The sequence below is a fragment of the Larus michahellis genome, chromosome 12 (assembly GCF_964199755.1).
Source record: "Larus michahellis chromosome 12, bLarMic1.1, whole genome shotgun sequence".
In the NCBI taxonomy this organism is placed as follows: domain Eukaryota; kingdom Metazoa; phylum Chordata; class Aves; order Charadriiformes; family Laridae; genus Larus; species Larus michahellis.
The window spans coordinates 5,254,950-5,270,700 of NC_133907.1; the positions used below are offsets into that span (position 1 = coordinate 5,254,950).

Below are 15,751 nucleotides of genomic sequence, written 5' to 3' on the forward strand. Positions count from 1 at the left end.
GAGGGGCGGCCACGTGCCGCGCGCTGCCCTCTGCGCACGCGCAACCGCGCCCCGCCCCTTCTGCCCACGTGGCCCGCGCCCGTGGCGCTGCGCCTGCGCCTTGAGGCGCCGTGACGTCCCGCCCGCGCGCCAGCGGAGGGGCGGGGGGAGCGGGCGGGGGCGGGACGGGACCGGAGGGCGCGGGGAGCGCGGAGCCCCAGCCCGGCCCGGCCCTGTCCGGTCCGGTCTCCGGCCCGGTATGCGCCGCAGCGCTTGGGAACATGGCCCGGCGGAGCCCGCCGCGCAACGGTGTCGGCGGCCACGGTACGGGCTGGGCCGGGCCTGGAGGGCGGGGGGAACCGATTCCTGTGAGGCGGGTGGAAGCTGGAGCGCCCCCTGCGGGCGCGGCGGCGCCCCCTAGCGGCGGGGCGGGGCTCGGCGCTGTGCTCGGAGCCGCCCCGCCGGGGGCCGTCCTGGGGGGTCTCGGGGGGTCCCCGGGGCCCGAGCGGAGGGTTCGGGCCCACCCCCCCGCCGCTGTGGCACCGTCCCTCGTCTGTGCCCCGCCAGGCCGCGGGCACAGACCGGGCTGCCGTTTGGCCCCTGCCTGATTCAAGACCGGGCCCTTGCGCCGTCGGGGCTTCGCTTTTCCGGGCCGCACATCACGGCAGTAACCGGGGGCGGGGGGGGGCGCTCTGCAGCAGCGCCGGGGCTGGCTCGGCCTTGCCGAGCGTTGTGTAAGTGCCGGTGCCCGGTGTCTGCGCCTTGTTTTGCCCATTGGGGTCGCAGAGCAGCTTCCCTCTGTGGGACCCCACTCCTGCCCGGGCAGTCATCCCCCTTCAGCGCGTGGAGATCATCTGCGTTCTCCGCACATGGGTGGGTGCTGTGCTCGGGTGCTCGTCAGTGAGAGCTGTTACAGGCACTGTTTTTAGCCATGGAAGTAAATAAAAATCCACTCGCGGCCAGGCAGGTGGACCTTCCATGACAGTACGGTTTGAAGTATGGTTTGGTAAGCCCCTGTGCTCTGAGCTTGTGTTTCTGCCCTTCAAAGTGTAACTGATGCTGCGAGTTAATGTTTTTTGGTTTTGAAAATAGAGTTTTCTTGTAATACTTGCAGCTATTGTCCACTGTACATTTGAACAGTGTAAATATTGGGGTATTTGCCAGTAAATCTTAGAAGAGAAGCCTGTAATATGTGCTGCTTCCTTCATTCTACTCCTTAAGTTCTCTGTGTGTGAACAGGAGTTTTTTTTCTTCCATAGGCTTTGTCTCCTCCTTCCCAAGGCTTCGGTATTTGACAGCCCAGTGTCTGTGTGTCGCAGGGGTTAGGGAACTGCCAGCTGAGTGGAGCTGGTTTCTGTTCATGTGCAAATAACTTTGCTTGCACAAGGGGTGGGAAAGGAAAAAAAGGAAATTGTGGTCACCGTGTGAGCATTAGAAGCTTTAACATTACCAGGAACTTGGTGTTTACAGGGGAGTCGGAGATCTGTTGTAAGCTGTTACAGCTTGTTTTCATCCAAAAAGTGTTTCAAAAGGGTACTTTGAGAAGGGACAGCACCCACCCCTTGACCTACTTACCGTCTGTGTGTGAGCAGCCTGCCATCCTGCCGTCTTCCATTCAGATGCTGCAGAAAGCGGTGCTTCCAGCCAGGCTCTCACGCGCAGCAGGGAGCGGGGAGAGGGCTGGGGCTGTGCCGAGACGCTGGAGGTGCCACGTGGGCAGAGAAACGCGCTCCCCGAGTTGCTGCCGGGAGAGCGTGGCGTTGAGAAACAGCTGTTTCTCCATCAGGATGCTTTTAATTCCTCGCACCTCAAATCCTATTCGGACACGTCGCTTATCGAGTGAATCCCGTTCGGATCCCAAAAGTAGTTGGATCTGTTGGAAATGCCTTTAGGTAAAGGCAGTGTTTGTGGCCTCATCTTGCACTCCAACCGTGTGGCTGCTCAGCAAAGCCTCCTTAGTGGAAACTTCTCCGATGTGGGATATCAGATGGCTCTCAGCCTCCTCTCTTCTTCCTCGCATGAGGCAGTGGTGACAAATACCACGATGCAGTGTGACATAGTGTCCCTTCTAGGCTCCCCAGGAAGCGCTCTCATGTCCTGTAAGTGCAATTAACCCATCTGAAACCAGAGCACAGTGCTCTTTGTGCGTTATTCCCTTCCCTACCTGTCCCCAAGTTCATGTGCTCCATAAAACAATGGTATTTATTTAATACTGGCTAACCTGTGCATATACTAATAGCTGGCAAGTTTGTGTTTGTTGGGAGAGGAGTCGATATGCTCGTGATTTGTTAACTCTGGTATAATTATGTCCTTTGTTGTGACTGTTGCTGTTGGTGGAAATGCTCACACTTTTCCTGAGGACGGCTGCATCCAGGAGCCGCTGCCTAGCTGGGAGTTGGTAGGAACATGAAGTCCTGGTCTTAGGAAACACTTGACACCTGAGCTGGCAGCTGCGTCAGAGAGCAAACAGTTGCAGCATGGCTTTGCACGACCGTCACGGTCCTGAATGGAGCCGTGATCTGTTGGGGAGTATGAGAGCTGAGGACGAGGGATCTGCTCGGGCAGCGGTGGTGGCTCCAGTGTCAGGAGGAGATGCAGTTGTCTCCCAGGGTGGGAGAGATGCGTGGCAGGACATGTGCCAACTGCCCCATGTCATCTCCCTCATTGCGTTTGTGACACCGCTTGAGTGGATTTTTCCCTTCTTGATCTGAGTTGCTGCCCCTCCGTGTGCTGGCGTTGCCTATCATCTTGTCTCTTTGTGGTTTCTTACAGACTTTGATTCTAAGAAGAAAAGAAAAGTGGCAGAAATTTATCAGGCTCTGAACAGCGACCCCATCGACGTGGCTGCGCTCAGGCGGATGGCCATCAGCGAGGGAGGGCTCCTGACAGATGAGATTCGTTGCAAAGTGTGGCCGAAGCTGCTAAGTGTTAATACAGATGACCTACCCCCTCTTCCAGGTATGGAACAGCCTGGGCTTGGGTGCTTTGGAAGAACAGCTCAGTGATCTCTGTGCACATTAGAGGAAGGATCCCAGAGGTTGAATCACGTGCTTTCTGGCCTACCTTCTCCCTGTGTACGTGGGTGTGTTTCCCACCAAGCTCGTGTGCAAAGGGGACTCTCGCTGTAACATGAACGCTGTAGCTTCGTGTGCTGTATTGTACGTAAATGGCAGATTTGGAAGTACACGGCTTCCTAAAAACAACGCTTCCATTGTGCTGCAAGGGTGTTGTTATCTTTAGTGACAGTGGTGGAAAGTAGTTCTCTTTGGATGCGGTTGGTGTGGCCCGGAGCAGTGTAATGGCATGCTGGCATGTGTAAGTTCATCTGCAGCAGAAAGTATCAAAATTTTTGTTGCTGCCATGGAGAGGTGGCTGTGCTGAGCCCTGGCTTGGCCGAAATTCTTCCAAGGTGTCTCTGCCAGGTGTAGATGAAGCAGTTTGTTGCGTGAAGCATATGCAGTGGTTAGTTAGAGCAGAAGCAGGGAAAATGACCTTCCTGATGAGATACCTGCATGGTTTTTCAACCTTAGCAATGCAGAAGTTCCAAGTCCTGTAGCTTTTGCAGTCACTGTCCCCCACACAGATTTTATTGTTGTTCCTGACTCTGTGGCCATTCAGAAGTGTGCATCCCCCAACGTCAGTCAAGGGCTGGATTACGTGAGGTGATCGGAGCTGCTGGAAGACAACACTTAATTTCACGTGATCACATAGATAGCACAGTGTGCCAGCAAATTCTTTTCTCTTCTGTTTTAACTATCTTAGCTAGCTGTGGGTGGGGTTTTCTTCTGAATTATTTCCAGTTAATAAACTACTCTTTGTGGCCTCCACAGCGTATCATGCCTTACTGCTGCTGAGTATGCTTTCAATTGCCCAGCAAAATTGTGGAGCAAAGATGCTTCCGGGAATGCTGGGAGTGGTGTCAGTTTAAGCATTTTAACGTATGTTGTTTAAAGAAATAAGTCTTGTTTCCTCACACAGAAGTGTTGTTAGTGTCAGAATGTGCAGCAGTGCAAGTGAGGGGACAGGGTTGGTGTGTGACATACAAAAAGGGGACGTACGACGGAGTCGTGTGTCTCTGTGTGCAGCCTCATCCTTCTGCCTTCAGCAGGGTTTCTCCTAGCTCCCTCGCCCAGCTCTTCCCGGTACCTTTGTGCTACTCAGTGTTAATCATATTCCTCTTTTTCCCAGCAGGAAAGGAGCTGCGAGAGGACAATAAAGATTACCAGCAAGTGTTACTGGACGTGCGGCGATCCCTGCGCCGTTTCCCACCAGGTGAGAGGGGATTCTCCTCTTCCCACTCTGCAGGGGGGAAGGTCTGTGCCGTGGGGCTCCTCCTGGCTCAGACCTTACTCGGGGGGTTGCAATAGGTGACGCTCCGTTGATCTGAGAGCCTGACTTCTAGAAAGCTTTTTCCTTGTGAGCTTAACAGCTGCTTCTTCATTCAGTGGAGCCATTCTGCAGCTATCAGTTTCCTTCAGCTGCCCGTGCTACAGCTGGGTTTTGATGTGGTTCTTCCAAGGCTACTCTTCCCCCTGCGCTGCTGAGTCCCTCTGCCAGCAGGCTGGTACTGCTGGAACAGTCGAGCACAGAGAGGCCCAGATCCTGTGGGATCCTCACCTGTTGTGAACAGGGTGAGATTAGGATAGATGGAGCGCTTGAGAAATGCACCGTTTGCTTCAGTTTATTTTAGACTGTGGTCTAGCTCGGGGGCGTGGTTTGTCAGTGGTTAGAACAAATTCTGGTGTAAAACTGTCGCAAAGTCGGGTTCGTGCACCAAATCTAAGAGAACTCTGAACCTTTAGAAGCAAAATGTTTTTGCAGTTGTTTTGTTCTGATGGGTGGCTGGTGCCTTGTGCTATTTATAAAACGTTTAAGCCAGCAGCTATCTAACTCTGCAGAGCAGTCGTCATTTCTGGCCAGAATCTGTTCTGCTGCTTTTATTTTGTGTAAACAGTTGATTCACTCTGATTCTTTTTCGAGTGTGGATACTGTGTGCAAGCCTGATTCCTGAAGGGTCTGCTAGTACGGACTTTTTTGCCCTTGAATGGCAGCCTCCTGCCTATTTTTAGATGCATTAGTGAAGCTGGGGAAAAAGAGAACTTTGTCATTGCAGGATCTCTGCTGGGACTTTCTACTCGGCCTTTGGGCATTTTATCTGTTGACAAGGACTGCCAGAAACTGGCTGCAGCTGTGCATGGCAGGAACAATGTTTTTCCGGTGACATCCTGTCCCTAAACACATGTTGTTAGCAGGAGACCGATACAAAGTTTTGGCGATGGTGGCCTCACAGTCTGATGCAGTTGGCGCAGTTTCTGTGAAAAGGGGTCCTGTTTAATTTTTTCTAGAACCCCTGGGAAATTAAAAATGATTAAAATGTCCTTAGCAGTGCTGGTTGTGCAGTGCAATTCATTCTTCGCGGCACTGTACAAACCTCAGTAAACCCTGCTCCCCTCCTCCACGGTGACTTCCTCACAGGTAGGGGCACTGCAGCTCCAAAGATTAAACAGCCTAACGACTGGCCGGCTTCCCCTGGGCCATCAGAGTTCTGGGGGACAGGATTAGGGTTTAGGATATTTTTTTCTGCTGGTTTTATCTCCCTCCCCTTTGCACCACATCCCTTGGGATCAGGCGGGTTGGTAAATGCACAGGTCCTCTCCTTGCATACCGTGCTCGCTCCTGCTGCAGGCACCAGTAGGTGACACAGCCCATCCCACCGCTGCCTGGTGCTGTCCCCACAGGGATGCCGGATGACCAGAGGGAAGGCTTGCAGGAGGAGCTCATCGATATTATCCTCCACGTCCTCAAGCGCAACCCCCAGCTGCACTACTACCAGGGCTACCATGACATCGTGGTCACCTTCCTGCTGGTGGTGGGGGACAGGTTGGCCACGGCTCTGGTGGAAAAGCTCTCCACACATCATCTCAGGTACTCAGTGGGCTCAGCTGGGAGGGAGAAGCTGCCTGCATGTCCTCAGGCTGTGGGGACACCTGTGCAGATGGGGCTAGCCTGGAAGGCAGAGCCTTGGGTTAAGGTCGGCTGCCTGTTGTGTCCATACCCAGAGGGCTGCTGTGAGAGAGCAGCGTGACCACACGATAGCACGTGGCTTTGCAGGGAGTTGTGCTCTGGGGAAGGGATAATTGAAGGCTGTCAGTTAATTTGTAGCATCTCTTGAAGTTGAAAAAGCCGATGCACGTGCATTATTCATGGTTCTCTGGCCGTCTCTGCTGTCAGGGCCTCTGTGGCTCCTGGGGGCTGGCTCAGCACAGTGCCTCCCACTTAGCCTCACACAGCCCTGGGCAGCGTGGTCTGTACCACCTGTGTCCTGAGCCCCAAGTCAAATGACTCTCCTGTTTGTGCACTGAAGTGAGAATAAGCCTTCAGCTGGGGAGTGGTTTGGAGATATTCCCCCTCCTCTCCCAGGCGGGGAGTTAGGTTTTGGGTGCTGGGAAGGCTTTACGGTTCATTCATGAACTACAGCAAAATAAGAAGTGTCAGCTGACAGCAGCGTGATTGTCTGGGTCCGGGTTTTCTGTGCAGATCAGCCCTGTGTGTCCCAAATAAGTAGGAAGGGGGCTATCCCAAATAGAGATAATTCCTTGGGGCTGGGAGCCACCCTGTCAGCAAAGCTGTTAATTGCAAGTATGTTTGTTTACCTTCTGGTTGCCTCCCTGGAGGGATTGCTCACTGACGTGACTGCTTGACAGAGCTTCTTTTAAATCTTTCCTCAGGGATTTTATGGACCCAACGATGGATAATACCAAGCACATTTTAAATTATCTGATGCCCATCATAGACCAGGTGAACCCTGAGGTGCATGACTTCATGCAGAGGTACGCAGATGTTCCCTCGGAGCCTCATAGCTCTCCGCTGCCAGTCTCATGTTACTGTTCATGGGGCCGTTTGCACCAGCATGTCCCTAGCACCACAGTGGCTTTTTCAGAGTGAGTCAACACAGCCCACAGCTAACGGTGACAGTCCAAAGCCATGCGGGACTCTGCTTCCGAGCAGACCCAAACCTATGTTGCCTGTCTTGAGGGGTTTTAAATGGTGTCATCTTCACCCCAGTGGTCTGCAGCCCATATTGGAAAGGCTGGGGGATTATAGTCGGTGTCATGCAAAGCTGCCGCAACTGCTTCACCTGCCCAGTTTTGTGGCTGCTGTTGCCTTGCTGTAATTTGTTGCCAGTTCTGGGGATAATTCCCAGGTTGTGCAATAGGGACACAGAAGTGTAGTACGGGCAGAATAAAGCGGAATCAGGAAGGTAAGTGGGAAGGTTCAGTCCAGAGCCCTTTTCTGGGAAGTGTGTCTGTTAGGTTTCATGGCCGGGGTGTCTTCGGATGCCAATCTTGATTGCAAACTTCCAGAAGTTAATAAGCCTTTACGGTTGAAAAGGAATCTGAAAAGTTAAATGTGCTGCAGGACTTCAGGTGTCCTCAGGTCCGCGTGCCGGTGACGTGGTACATCATGCATTCAGGTTCTCCTGAAAGCAGACCACTTGGACCTCTGTTGTGGATCCTAGTGGATGGAGAGGAGTAGTACTTTGCCTTGGGGTTGTAGGAGAGGTGCGGTTCATGGATCTGGACTGAGCTCTGAATGCTCTGCCAATAGCCAGTTCTATCTCCCCTCCCAGGCGTGGCGGTGTGTCTCAGGGATCGCCCAGGAGCATTTCAGCGCTGTTTCCAAGCTGCTGGCAGCAGCTGACCTAACAGCACTTTCTCTCTGTGCAGTGCGGAGGTGGGAACCATCTTTGCTCTCAGCTGGCTGATCACCTGGTTCGGGCATGTTTTGTCTGACTTCAGGCACGTTGTGCGATTATATGACTTCTTCCTGGCTTGCCATCCACTGATGCCCATTTATTTTGCTGCTGTGGTAGGTATTGGCCAGAGTGGTAGGGGGATTAACTGAACCATTGCGAGGTGGCAGTAGTTTGGGGCTGCAGAGGGGAGCTGGCAAGCCCAGTGCTGCTGGGCTTGGCTGCACCCCACTGTACACAAGGCCAGCGATCCTGGGATCCAGGATTGCTTGGGGCAGCGTAAGGGTGTCCAGATCTGCAGGTTGTTCCAGTTCAGTGCTGTGGAAGCAGTGTGACCTGGTGGGTTTTTTTTGCTTTCATGTGCTGGCCCTACTGCTGGGCACTTGCTTGGAGCCTGGCGGGGGACATCTGCATGTCCATCTGCCCTTTCTTCTATGGGGGGGGGGGTCCAACAAATCTCTTTTGTTTGAGGGCAAGCTGCGGAGTCAAGCCCTGCTGAGGTTCTGCCCGTGTCTCCGACCTGCCAGTGGCAGGCTCTGCTCAGAAGACAGACGTAACTACCCAGGAAGGGGCTTTATGTGGCCGCAGAGTCTCAGGAAGGGTTTGGCTTTTCTCTTCCCAGATAGGGAATGCTCCACTGCAGTGTGTCCCCTTGAGGAAAGGCAGGTCTTTCAGCCAGAAACGAAATGTTTTTCTCTTCTGCCTCTGAAGTGAGTGCTAGTGAGTGACAAGGAGTTGTCCCCACTTCCCCAGCTGTCCTCAGTGCTCTTGCTCCTCTCTGCAGATCGTGCTGTATCGGGAGCAGGAAGTTCTGGACTGCGAGTGCGACATGGCGTCTGTCCACCACCTCCTGTCCCAGATCCCACAGGACCTTCCTTACGAGACTCTGATCAGCAGAGCTGGGGACCTTTTTGTCCAGTTCCCGCCATCCGAACTTGCCAGGGAGGCAGCACAGCAGCAGGCTGAACGGTGAGTGCAGGGCAGCCCATGTGCGCACGTGTTCTGTACGTCCCCTTGCCAGGTCTCGTTTTGTCGCGAATATCTTCCTCCCTGGCAGGAGACTGGTCCCAAAGGCGAGCCAGGGATACTCCTTGACCAGTTTCTTCTCTTGCAGAACTGCGGCTTCCACTTTTAAGGACTTTGAGTTGGTGTCAGTGCAGCAGAGACCAGACACTGTGTTGAGGCAGCGCTTCAGGGAGCGGCTCCGAGGGGAGGAGCGGACAAAATCCATCTTGACAAAGCCAAGGACCAACCGCTTTGTCAAGCTGGCGGTGATGGGGCTGACGGTCGCGCTGGGAGCAGCTGCCCTGGCCGTGGTGAAGAGTGCGCTGGAGTGGGCACCCAAGTTTGAACTGCAGATTTTTCCCTGAAACCAGAGGAGGGGCCTTCCCTGTCACCACGTCCTTCCCTGGCGGGAAGGGTGATTTTTGATGAAAGGACATGTCTGGAAACAATCTCTCTGAAGATTATTTTTTATTCTTGCTGCGTCCTGTGACGCCTTTGGCCTTTGCGACAGAGACTAATAGGAACCAGCCCAGCAGGATTGTTCCCCACACCAACGCTCACCTTGTTCTCTCCTCCCCGTGCAGGGGTGAGCAAACAGGCCGCTATCTCGTGAGGAACTGGAGGTATGGACGAGTCAGGCTCCCCAGGCTGCGCGCAGGTGACTGTACGAGTGGAGAGCCATGCATGGGCTATGCTGAAACGATCTCGTGTTCTCTGTTAGGGATAATTAGTGTGAGCGAGGGCAAATCCTCACCTGGAGGAGAGCGTCACGGCAGGTTTTGGCCTGGGTGCGTGTGTGTGTGTGTGGGCGAGGGGCTGTTACACTCCTGAGGAGCGGGGGAGCCCTCTGGCTCTGCACTGCTCCTGTCTGCAGGCTGCCAGCACACCCTGCCGTCTGCTTTCAGCTTCGCCGGTGGTCCAACCCTTCCCTTTCCTATGGGCAACCTCTGGGTAGAGCCAGATCTTTCACAAACCTCCGCCAGCGCCCTGCCGTGAGGTTGTCTTCAGCATGTAACACTCCCTGGCTCCTTTTGCTTCCTCATCCTTGCAGCCTGATCTGTTCATGGGAGAAGGGCAGGGGACAGGAGCAGACCCACGGGACTGCCAGAGGGAGCTTAGCTCTTGGTTGCTGGGTCTCCTTCGCTGTCAGTAGCACAATCGTATCTTGGGTAAGTGAGGTGAGAGACGAGTGTGGCTCGCCCTGCCTGAGGTATGTGCTGTTGTGTGCCAGATCACATCACCTCAAGAGTTAGTGGCACCAGAAACACGCGTTGCAGACTTCTACAGCTCCGGAAGCAGGCTCTAAAGCAGAGAAGGGCTTTTTCCACCTTGTGAAACAGTTTGCACAGGACAGAAGTCATTGCGGTAGGAAGTCTGTCTTAAATCTCCCCCATGAGCTGATCAGGCTTCAGTGTCATTCCTTGGAGTAATGCAAGTGTGGGATTTTTCTGGAAAGGCCACCCCCGACCCCTGCATAGCTCCCATTTTCTCATCCAGTCCCATTACCAGTCCTAATGCTCCCTGTCCTCCAAGCCAAGCAGCAAATCCTTCTAGACAACTCGGTGTCCCACTGAGACAAAGCCAATAGACACTATATGCCTCTACCTCTCCCCTGAGCTGCTAAACCTCCCGCAAGTGCCCTTACCTGTCCCTTACAGCTCCCACCCAGCTTCCCCTGCTGTTGCTGTGTTGTGCCCAAAGCCATCTGTGCCGTGCCCAGGGGCTGCACACCTGAAAATTAGGTGTTGGTTGAAGAGTTATGGATTTTGGGATAGAGAAGAAAACTCGTGCCCTGCAAAGTTCAGCCCACTCCTGTCCCAACCCCCTGCCTGGCAGTTCCTAAGCGCCTCCTGGGTAGGTTTTAGGTTGCCCCATGGGCCCTCGATCTTGGAGGAGCCATGCCTTTCTGACCACCGGACAGGCCAGAGGGCATGTGGGCAGTCGTCATGCCTGACCCATGTTTCCATAATGCTCTGAGCAGAGGAGTTTCCTTTGCCTCTGCAGGCTGAAAGCCAGAGCGTGTGAATCTGCTCTCGCAGAGGCAGGGCCGTGAGACCTTTTCCCTCTGCTGCTCACTGGTGCCAGCGGCTGCCGTGTGCCAGGGCTGTCCATGCCGCTGGTGAGAACCGGGGGCTGCTCAGGGGTCTCCTCTCCCAGCGTGGTTAAAGGCAGAACCGGTTTCTGGGCCCTCGGCGCCTCCCCAGGGCAGCAGCAGCGTGGGACGAAAGGCTGGGTGACTTAGCACTTTAGAAACTTGTGGTGCAGGAGAGTCTGTGGTGAATGTGGTCACCTGTGGCTGCTGCCGGAGGTCCTGGAACGCTCTGTACACTCCCCCACTGCCCCGAAGGAGGGGATGGCTGGAGCCCCCTGCTGGGGGAAGCCCCTGTGGCCCCCTAACTCTCTGGCCATGATGCACTTTAGTTCTTGCGTGTTCCCAGGGGGAGGAAGTGCCTGGGAGGAGACGATTGCTGCGGGTGCTTCAGTTACTCTGTACAAAGACTTATACATACCCGTGTAAATGCAGATTTGTACAAACCCTATAACTGTAAAATAAACAGTTACTTAACACATTTCCTTCCCCTGTGCCGGCAGGGGTTGTGGCGTGGGGCTGGGGATGCCAGATCTGCTCTCGTGGCACGCCATGGCCTGGCACTGGCACATCCCTGCAGCAGCCAAGCCGGCTCTGTGGTCACTGACCTGCGTGGCCTCATCCCTGGCAGCCCCGTGGGAAGAGGAGCAGGAGCGGAGCCAAACGGCGCTTGCGTGCCCCGGTTGCTGTTCTTCCATCTGCCCGCCTTTGGTTAAACGCCAGGACTTGCGTGTGCTGTCGGTTCTCCATGGCGTTCCCCCTCCCCATCAGCAGCACAGTGGGCAGAGCGGGGCTGTAAATAGCCTGACCTCCCGGCCCCTTTTGCACCCCGGGCCGGGTGCTCGGCTACGGCAGGAGATCACAGGCCCAGCCAGGGCATGGTGCCCATCGGCGGAGGCCTGGCTGTCACCGCTTCCCCCGTGCAGCCTCCAGTGGCCGGGCACGCTCTGCTGAGCCGGATTGATGCGGCCGCTTTCCCCGGCCTGGGAACGGGCTTTGCTTGGCAGCATGGGGCTGGCGGCTGTGTTTACCAGTTTGGGCCAGGGCTATTTTTAGTTTCCTGTGGCTTCCTCACTGGGAGCGATTTGCTCAAAGCCCTTTGGGAGGAACACGCAGGCACAGGCCTGCAGGGTGTATGGGGCTGCTGGGGGCTCAGGGGGCGGAGGGTGGGCAGGGCTGGGGTCTTACAGTGAAAGGAAGCCCAGAGAGCTGGCACTGCGCCGTTCCTTGCAGTATGTGCTTTGTGATGACACGATGCCCAGCTCCGGCAGCTGCTGGGACGTGTGCCCTGCCCGGAGCCTGGACAGTGAGTCCAGCGCCAGCCCAGGGGTTACACCACCCATCAGAGTCCCTCATCTGCTGGCACAGAGACATGGCCAGACCCGCTTGGGATTCTGCAGAGACAACAGCCCCCAGGGAAATGTCACACGTCTTTTATTTACCCCAAAAGAGGAAAAACAGGGAAATGGTGGTGTGTGCAAATACCCAGGTCCCTCCCAGGTGCTGCAGTGTGGGTGCAGCCGGGCACGCGGTGCATGTGCAGGCTGGGCACGGCTTGGCATAGCTCAGCGCCAGGCCGTGCACGGCTCCAGCAGGACATACAGCCCGGTCCACCGTGGCCAACAGGCCGGGGTCACCGCGCACGGGGATGGCACATGGGGCTGGTGGCATAGGGGCTTCGGCCTCGCCAGCTAAGGGCTGTCCTGGGGCTCTTCCAGGTGCTTCCTCTGGGCTGGATCCAGGCAGGGAATTGAATGAGGTGCTACCGGCGGCGGGGGCTGGCGATGTAAAACCTGGCGCTCCTGGGGTTTCTGACACAGGCACAGAAACAGGCACCGAGCCACCAGCGAAGGGATCTCTCAGCATCTTTACTGAGTGGTGGAAGCGGGGCTGTGGGGGACAGTGGGACACGGTGGCCGTGCTGGGGCTGAGCTGGATGCTCCGCAGTGCTCGCCCCAAACCAGCTCCAGGTGATCCGTCTGGCTCCCAGGGTACGACATGGCTTGGCCCCTTGGCCCTGTGCCAGGCGTCACCCATCACCTCCCCGGCCTCAAGTGTCCCACCGGGGCTGGACGCCGTGAACGTGGGAGATGCCGAAGGGCACCACCGTCCCCGCCGTGGTGAAGGCGGCGGGGGGCCGCAGTGGGGGGCTGACACGCAGGATGGGCGAGAGCTGCTGTTCCTCCTCCGGGGGGTGGCGCAGGGCCAGTGCGCAGGAGAGGAGCCCAATGGCACCCAGTGCCCCGGCTGCCACGCACAGTGCCAAGCCCACCAGGCGGCATGTCCCCAGCGCGTGGTTGTACCGCACCGCCTGCACGTCCAGCACCATGAATTCCTCCTCCCCGATCCCCTCCAGCTTCGGGGGCACCAGGGAGCCGGTGGCCAGTGCCGCGGCCCCCACAAGCAAGAACAGCATGCCCGTGGAGAGGCTCACCTGGGGACAGGGGTGCAGGGCTCAAGGTCAGCACCAGCCCCTCTGTGTCCCCCAAATGCCATGGTGGGACACAGGTGGGAGGGTGCATCTCCAGGGGAAGCAGGGGTTTTGGAGTCTCTTACCTTCCAGATAAGGGGGGCCCAGGCTCCATGCGGTGAGGACCCATCCCTGTCCCCGTCAGGGCTCGCCCCAGTGCAGTCCTCGTAGAAGAGGTGGAGGTAGGAGCGGACCCCGTACCACTTCCCCTGCGCCATGCTAGGCCCACGGCCACAGCTGCAATCCGGCTGACGGGCGGGCATCGGGCCTGGGGGGCACAGGGGGGCCAGGATGGGCTGTGGGGAGGGCGACAAGACCCACAGCAAGCCCCTCCTGCAGCTGCAGCGCCCATGGGGCTGAGCCAGCTCCTGCCCCAGGGTGCAGGGCAGGGGATGGGGCACTGGTGCTGGCTGCGCCCCTCCATGCCTGCTTTGGGGATCACCGAGAGGGACCCCAAGAGCTTCCCCCCCTCAACCCAGCCAGGGTGACAAGGCTGAGGCCACATCCTCAGGGTGACCGAGGGTGTCGCTGCCCTCATCCTGGTGGTGCATCCAAATGGGATGGAGGAAAAGACACCCCACTCCCCCACCCCCCCACCCCACCCCTGCATCGCAGGGACCTGCCCGTCCTGGGCTGGATCCAGACCCGGCACAGCCCCCGCACGGCCCCGCCGCCATGCTGGCAGGATCAGGCCCGACATCAGGCCATTCGCAGCCACCCAATCGCCGGCGATGGGGAAGGAGGGGCGGTGGCGGGGAGGGATGCGGGGCCGCTGGCTTGTGGGGACACTGGGACACGGCCACCACATTGCAGGGACCGGGCCACCGTGTCCCCTCCCAGCCGCCTGCCCAGGGATGGGGCATTGCCATGGGAACTGCCTGTTCAGCCCTGGCCAGGGCAGCCCCGCAGCCTGGCGGATGCAAGGGGGGGCGGGTGGGATGCGTGTGGAAATGTCAGCCTGGAGCAGGGCGAGGCGGGGGGGGGGGACAAGGACCCTTTCGGTGCCGGCCCTGGCACTGAACAAAGCCCTGCACCGGAGAGGCCTCACCGGGGTATGCACTGCCCACGGGATCGGTTGGGATTGGGGACATGTTTGTCCCTCCATCCTGTCTTGCATGCCGGGGGCTGGGGGGAGGGAGGGAACAGCCTGGTGCTGCCGGGGTTTGAGAGGAGGATCACACTGGGGACCACCCCGGTGCACCCCTGGTGGCCATCACTCTGCTCCCCCTGGGCTGCCCTCATCCTGCATCCCCCCGCCGTGTCCCCCCATAGGCTCACCCCTGCCCACACCCCTGCCTCCCAGCCCTGCCTGCTCCCCACTTACCTCTGGGGGGGCAGAGGCCTTAGAACATCCTTCCCCAACTTGGCGGCGTCACCAGCAGCTGTTCCTCTGCTGTCCCCGTGTCCGGGAGGGATCCCACGGCACCGTCCACAGCTGGGCAGCCAGCCCCCCAGCTTCACCGCAGCCCCGGCACCGTCCTCCTCCCTGGGACGTGGGATGGGGAGGGCAGGGGGGGGCCGTGCTGGGGTGGAGGGGAGCGGGCAGAGCAGGTCCCTGCTGCGAGGCCGGGAGCCGCTGCTGCCTGCGGAGCTGGCGCGACGCTGCGTGCAGCCGCCGCGTGTGACTCAGAGCCGGGCCAGTGGTGTGTGCACGTGCCTGCGTGGGCAGCGCCGGACACCGGGCACCGGGCACTTGGCTCTGTGTGGCCCTGGCCCATGGCGAGGTCAGGAGGGCAGCGGCGATGGGTGGTTTGCTGGGACCATGGCAGACCCACGGGGCTCCCCATTCCCGGCCGAGCCAGGCGTCAGCCTTGGGCAGGAGCCTGGTCCCACGGCCGGGGGCTGCTGTGCCACCCTGCTGGGACATCGCTGTCCCCACGGCTTCCAGACCGCAGCCAGGGCCCCGGTGCTGGGTTCTGCCCCCGCTTCAGGACTTCGGTGCTGGGTGCTGCCCCAGAGCAAGTGAAGCCCTGTGCTCCCATGGGGCTGGGGGGGGTGTCACCCAGCACGGCTACCACCCCCCCGGACACCCCCACCCCCCGGGGACAGCCCGGTCCCCAGCACTGCCTGGGTCTCAGGGCAGGGGCCGGTGCAGCGGGAGGGGCCGGTGGTACCCAGGGATGCTCCAGGCTCCCCTTGTTGCCGTGGCAACAACTGCGGGCGGGGGGGAGGGGGGGAGTGACGCAAGCAGTGCGTTCCCCCCGTGGTTTCCCCCCCTCCAAGCCCTCCTGCGGGGCCGGATTAGTGCCCTGGCCTCCCCCCCACCAGGTCCTGTCGGGCCTGATTTCCCCCCACGGGTGGTGGGGACAGTGCCGTGGGGCTGCGTGTGCACGGAGGAGGCACAGCACATGCGTGCAGGGAGCACACGCGTGCGCTGAACATGCATGTGCACACACAGACCCCCCCACGCTGGGGACATCCAGCCCGCTTGGGCTGACGCAGGTGCGGGGCCCCA

General features: G+C 58.2%; 2 protein-coding genes across 4 annotated transcripts; one reads left to right on the forward strand and one right to left on the reverse strand.

The window, feature by feature from the left end:
• Positions 1-124: 124 nt before the first annotated feature.
• On the forward strand, positions 125-11,307 carry TBC1D20 (TBC1 domain family member 20). Of its 2 annotated transcripts, none has more exons than XM_074605271.1 (8): positions 125-303; positions 2,752-2,937; positions 4,168-4,251; positions 5,718-5,904; positions 6,708-6,809; positions 7,707-7,848; positions 8,517-8,701; positions 8,847-11,307. In XM_074605271.1, exons 1-8 carry the CDS (start codon positions 261-263, stop codon positions 9,100-9,102), a joined length of 1,185 nt encoding a protein of 394 aa, XP_074461372.1. In that variant the 5' UTR covers positions 125-260; the 3' UTR covers positions 9,103-11,307. The 2 variants fall into 2 exon arrangements, with proteins under 2 accessions (XP_074461372.1, XP_074461373.1); XM_074605272.1 differs by having other exon boundaries at positions 246-303; positions 4,171-4,251.
• A 937-nt stretch (positions 11,308-12,244) lies between these two features.
• NRSN2 (neurensin 2) lies at positions 12,245-15,648 on the reverse strand. Of its 2 annotated transcripts, none has more exons than XM_074605045.1 (3): positions 14,621-15,648; positions 13,383-13,564; positions 12,245-13,260 (listed from the first exon to the last, which is right to left on the reverse strand). In XM_074605045.1, the coding sequence occupies exons 2-3, from the start codon at positions 13,557-13,559 to the stop codon at positions 12,877-12,879; spliced, it is 561 nt and encodes a 186-aa protein (XP_074461146.1). In that variant the 5' UTR covers positions 13,560-13,564; positions 14,621-15,648; the 3' UTR covers positions 12,245-12,876. The 2 variants fall into 2 exon arrangements, with proteins under 2 accessions (XP_074461146.1, XP_074461148.1); XM_074605047.1 differs by having other exon boundaries at positions 13,383-13,592; positions 14,621-14,924.
• Between the last annotated feature and the right edge of the window lie 103 nt (positions 15,649-15,751).

Bases quoted from the DNA above. Each gene is read 5' to 3' on its own strand.
- TBC1D20 (XM_074605271.1), top strand. From the start codon at position 261: ATGGCCCGGCGGAGCCCGCCGCGCAACGGTGTCGGCGGCCACG. The intron at 304-2,751 runs GTACGGGCTGGG...GGTTTCTTACAG, and splicing joins CAACGGTGTCGGCGGCCACG to ACTTTGATTCTAAGAAGAAA. The intron at 4,252-5,717 runs GTGAGAGGGGAT...CTGTCCCCACAG, and splicing joins CCTGCGCCGTTTCCCACCAG to GGATGCCGGATGACCAGAGG.
- NRSN2 (XM_074605045.1), bottom strand. From the start codon at position 13,559: ATGCCCGCCCGTCAGCCGGATTGCAGCTGTGGCCGTGGGCCTAGCATG. The intron at 13,261-13,382 runs GTAAGAGACTCC...CCCTGTCCCCAG, and splicing joins GGGCCCCCCTTATCTGGAAG to GTGAGCCTCTCCACGGGCAT.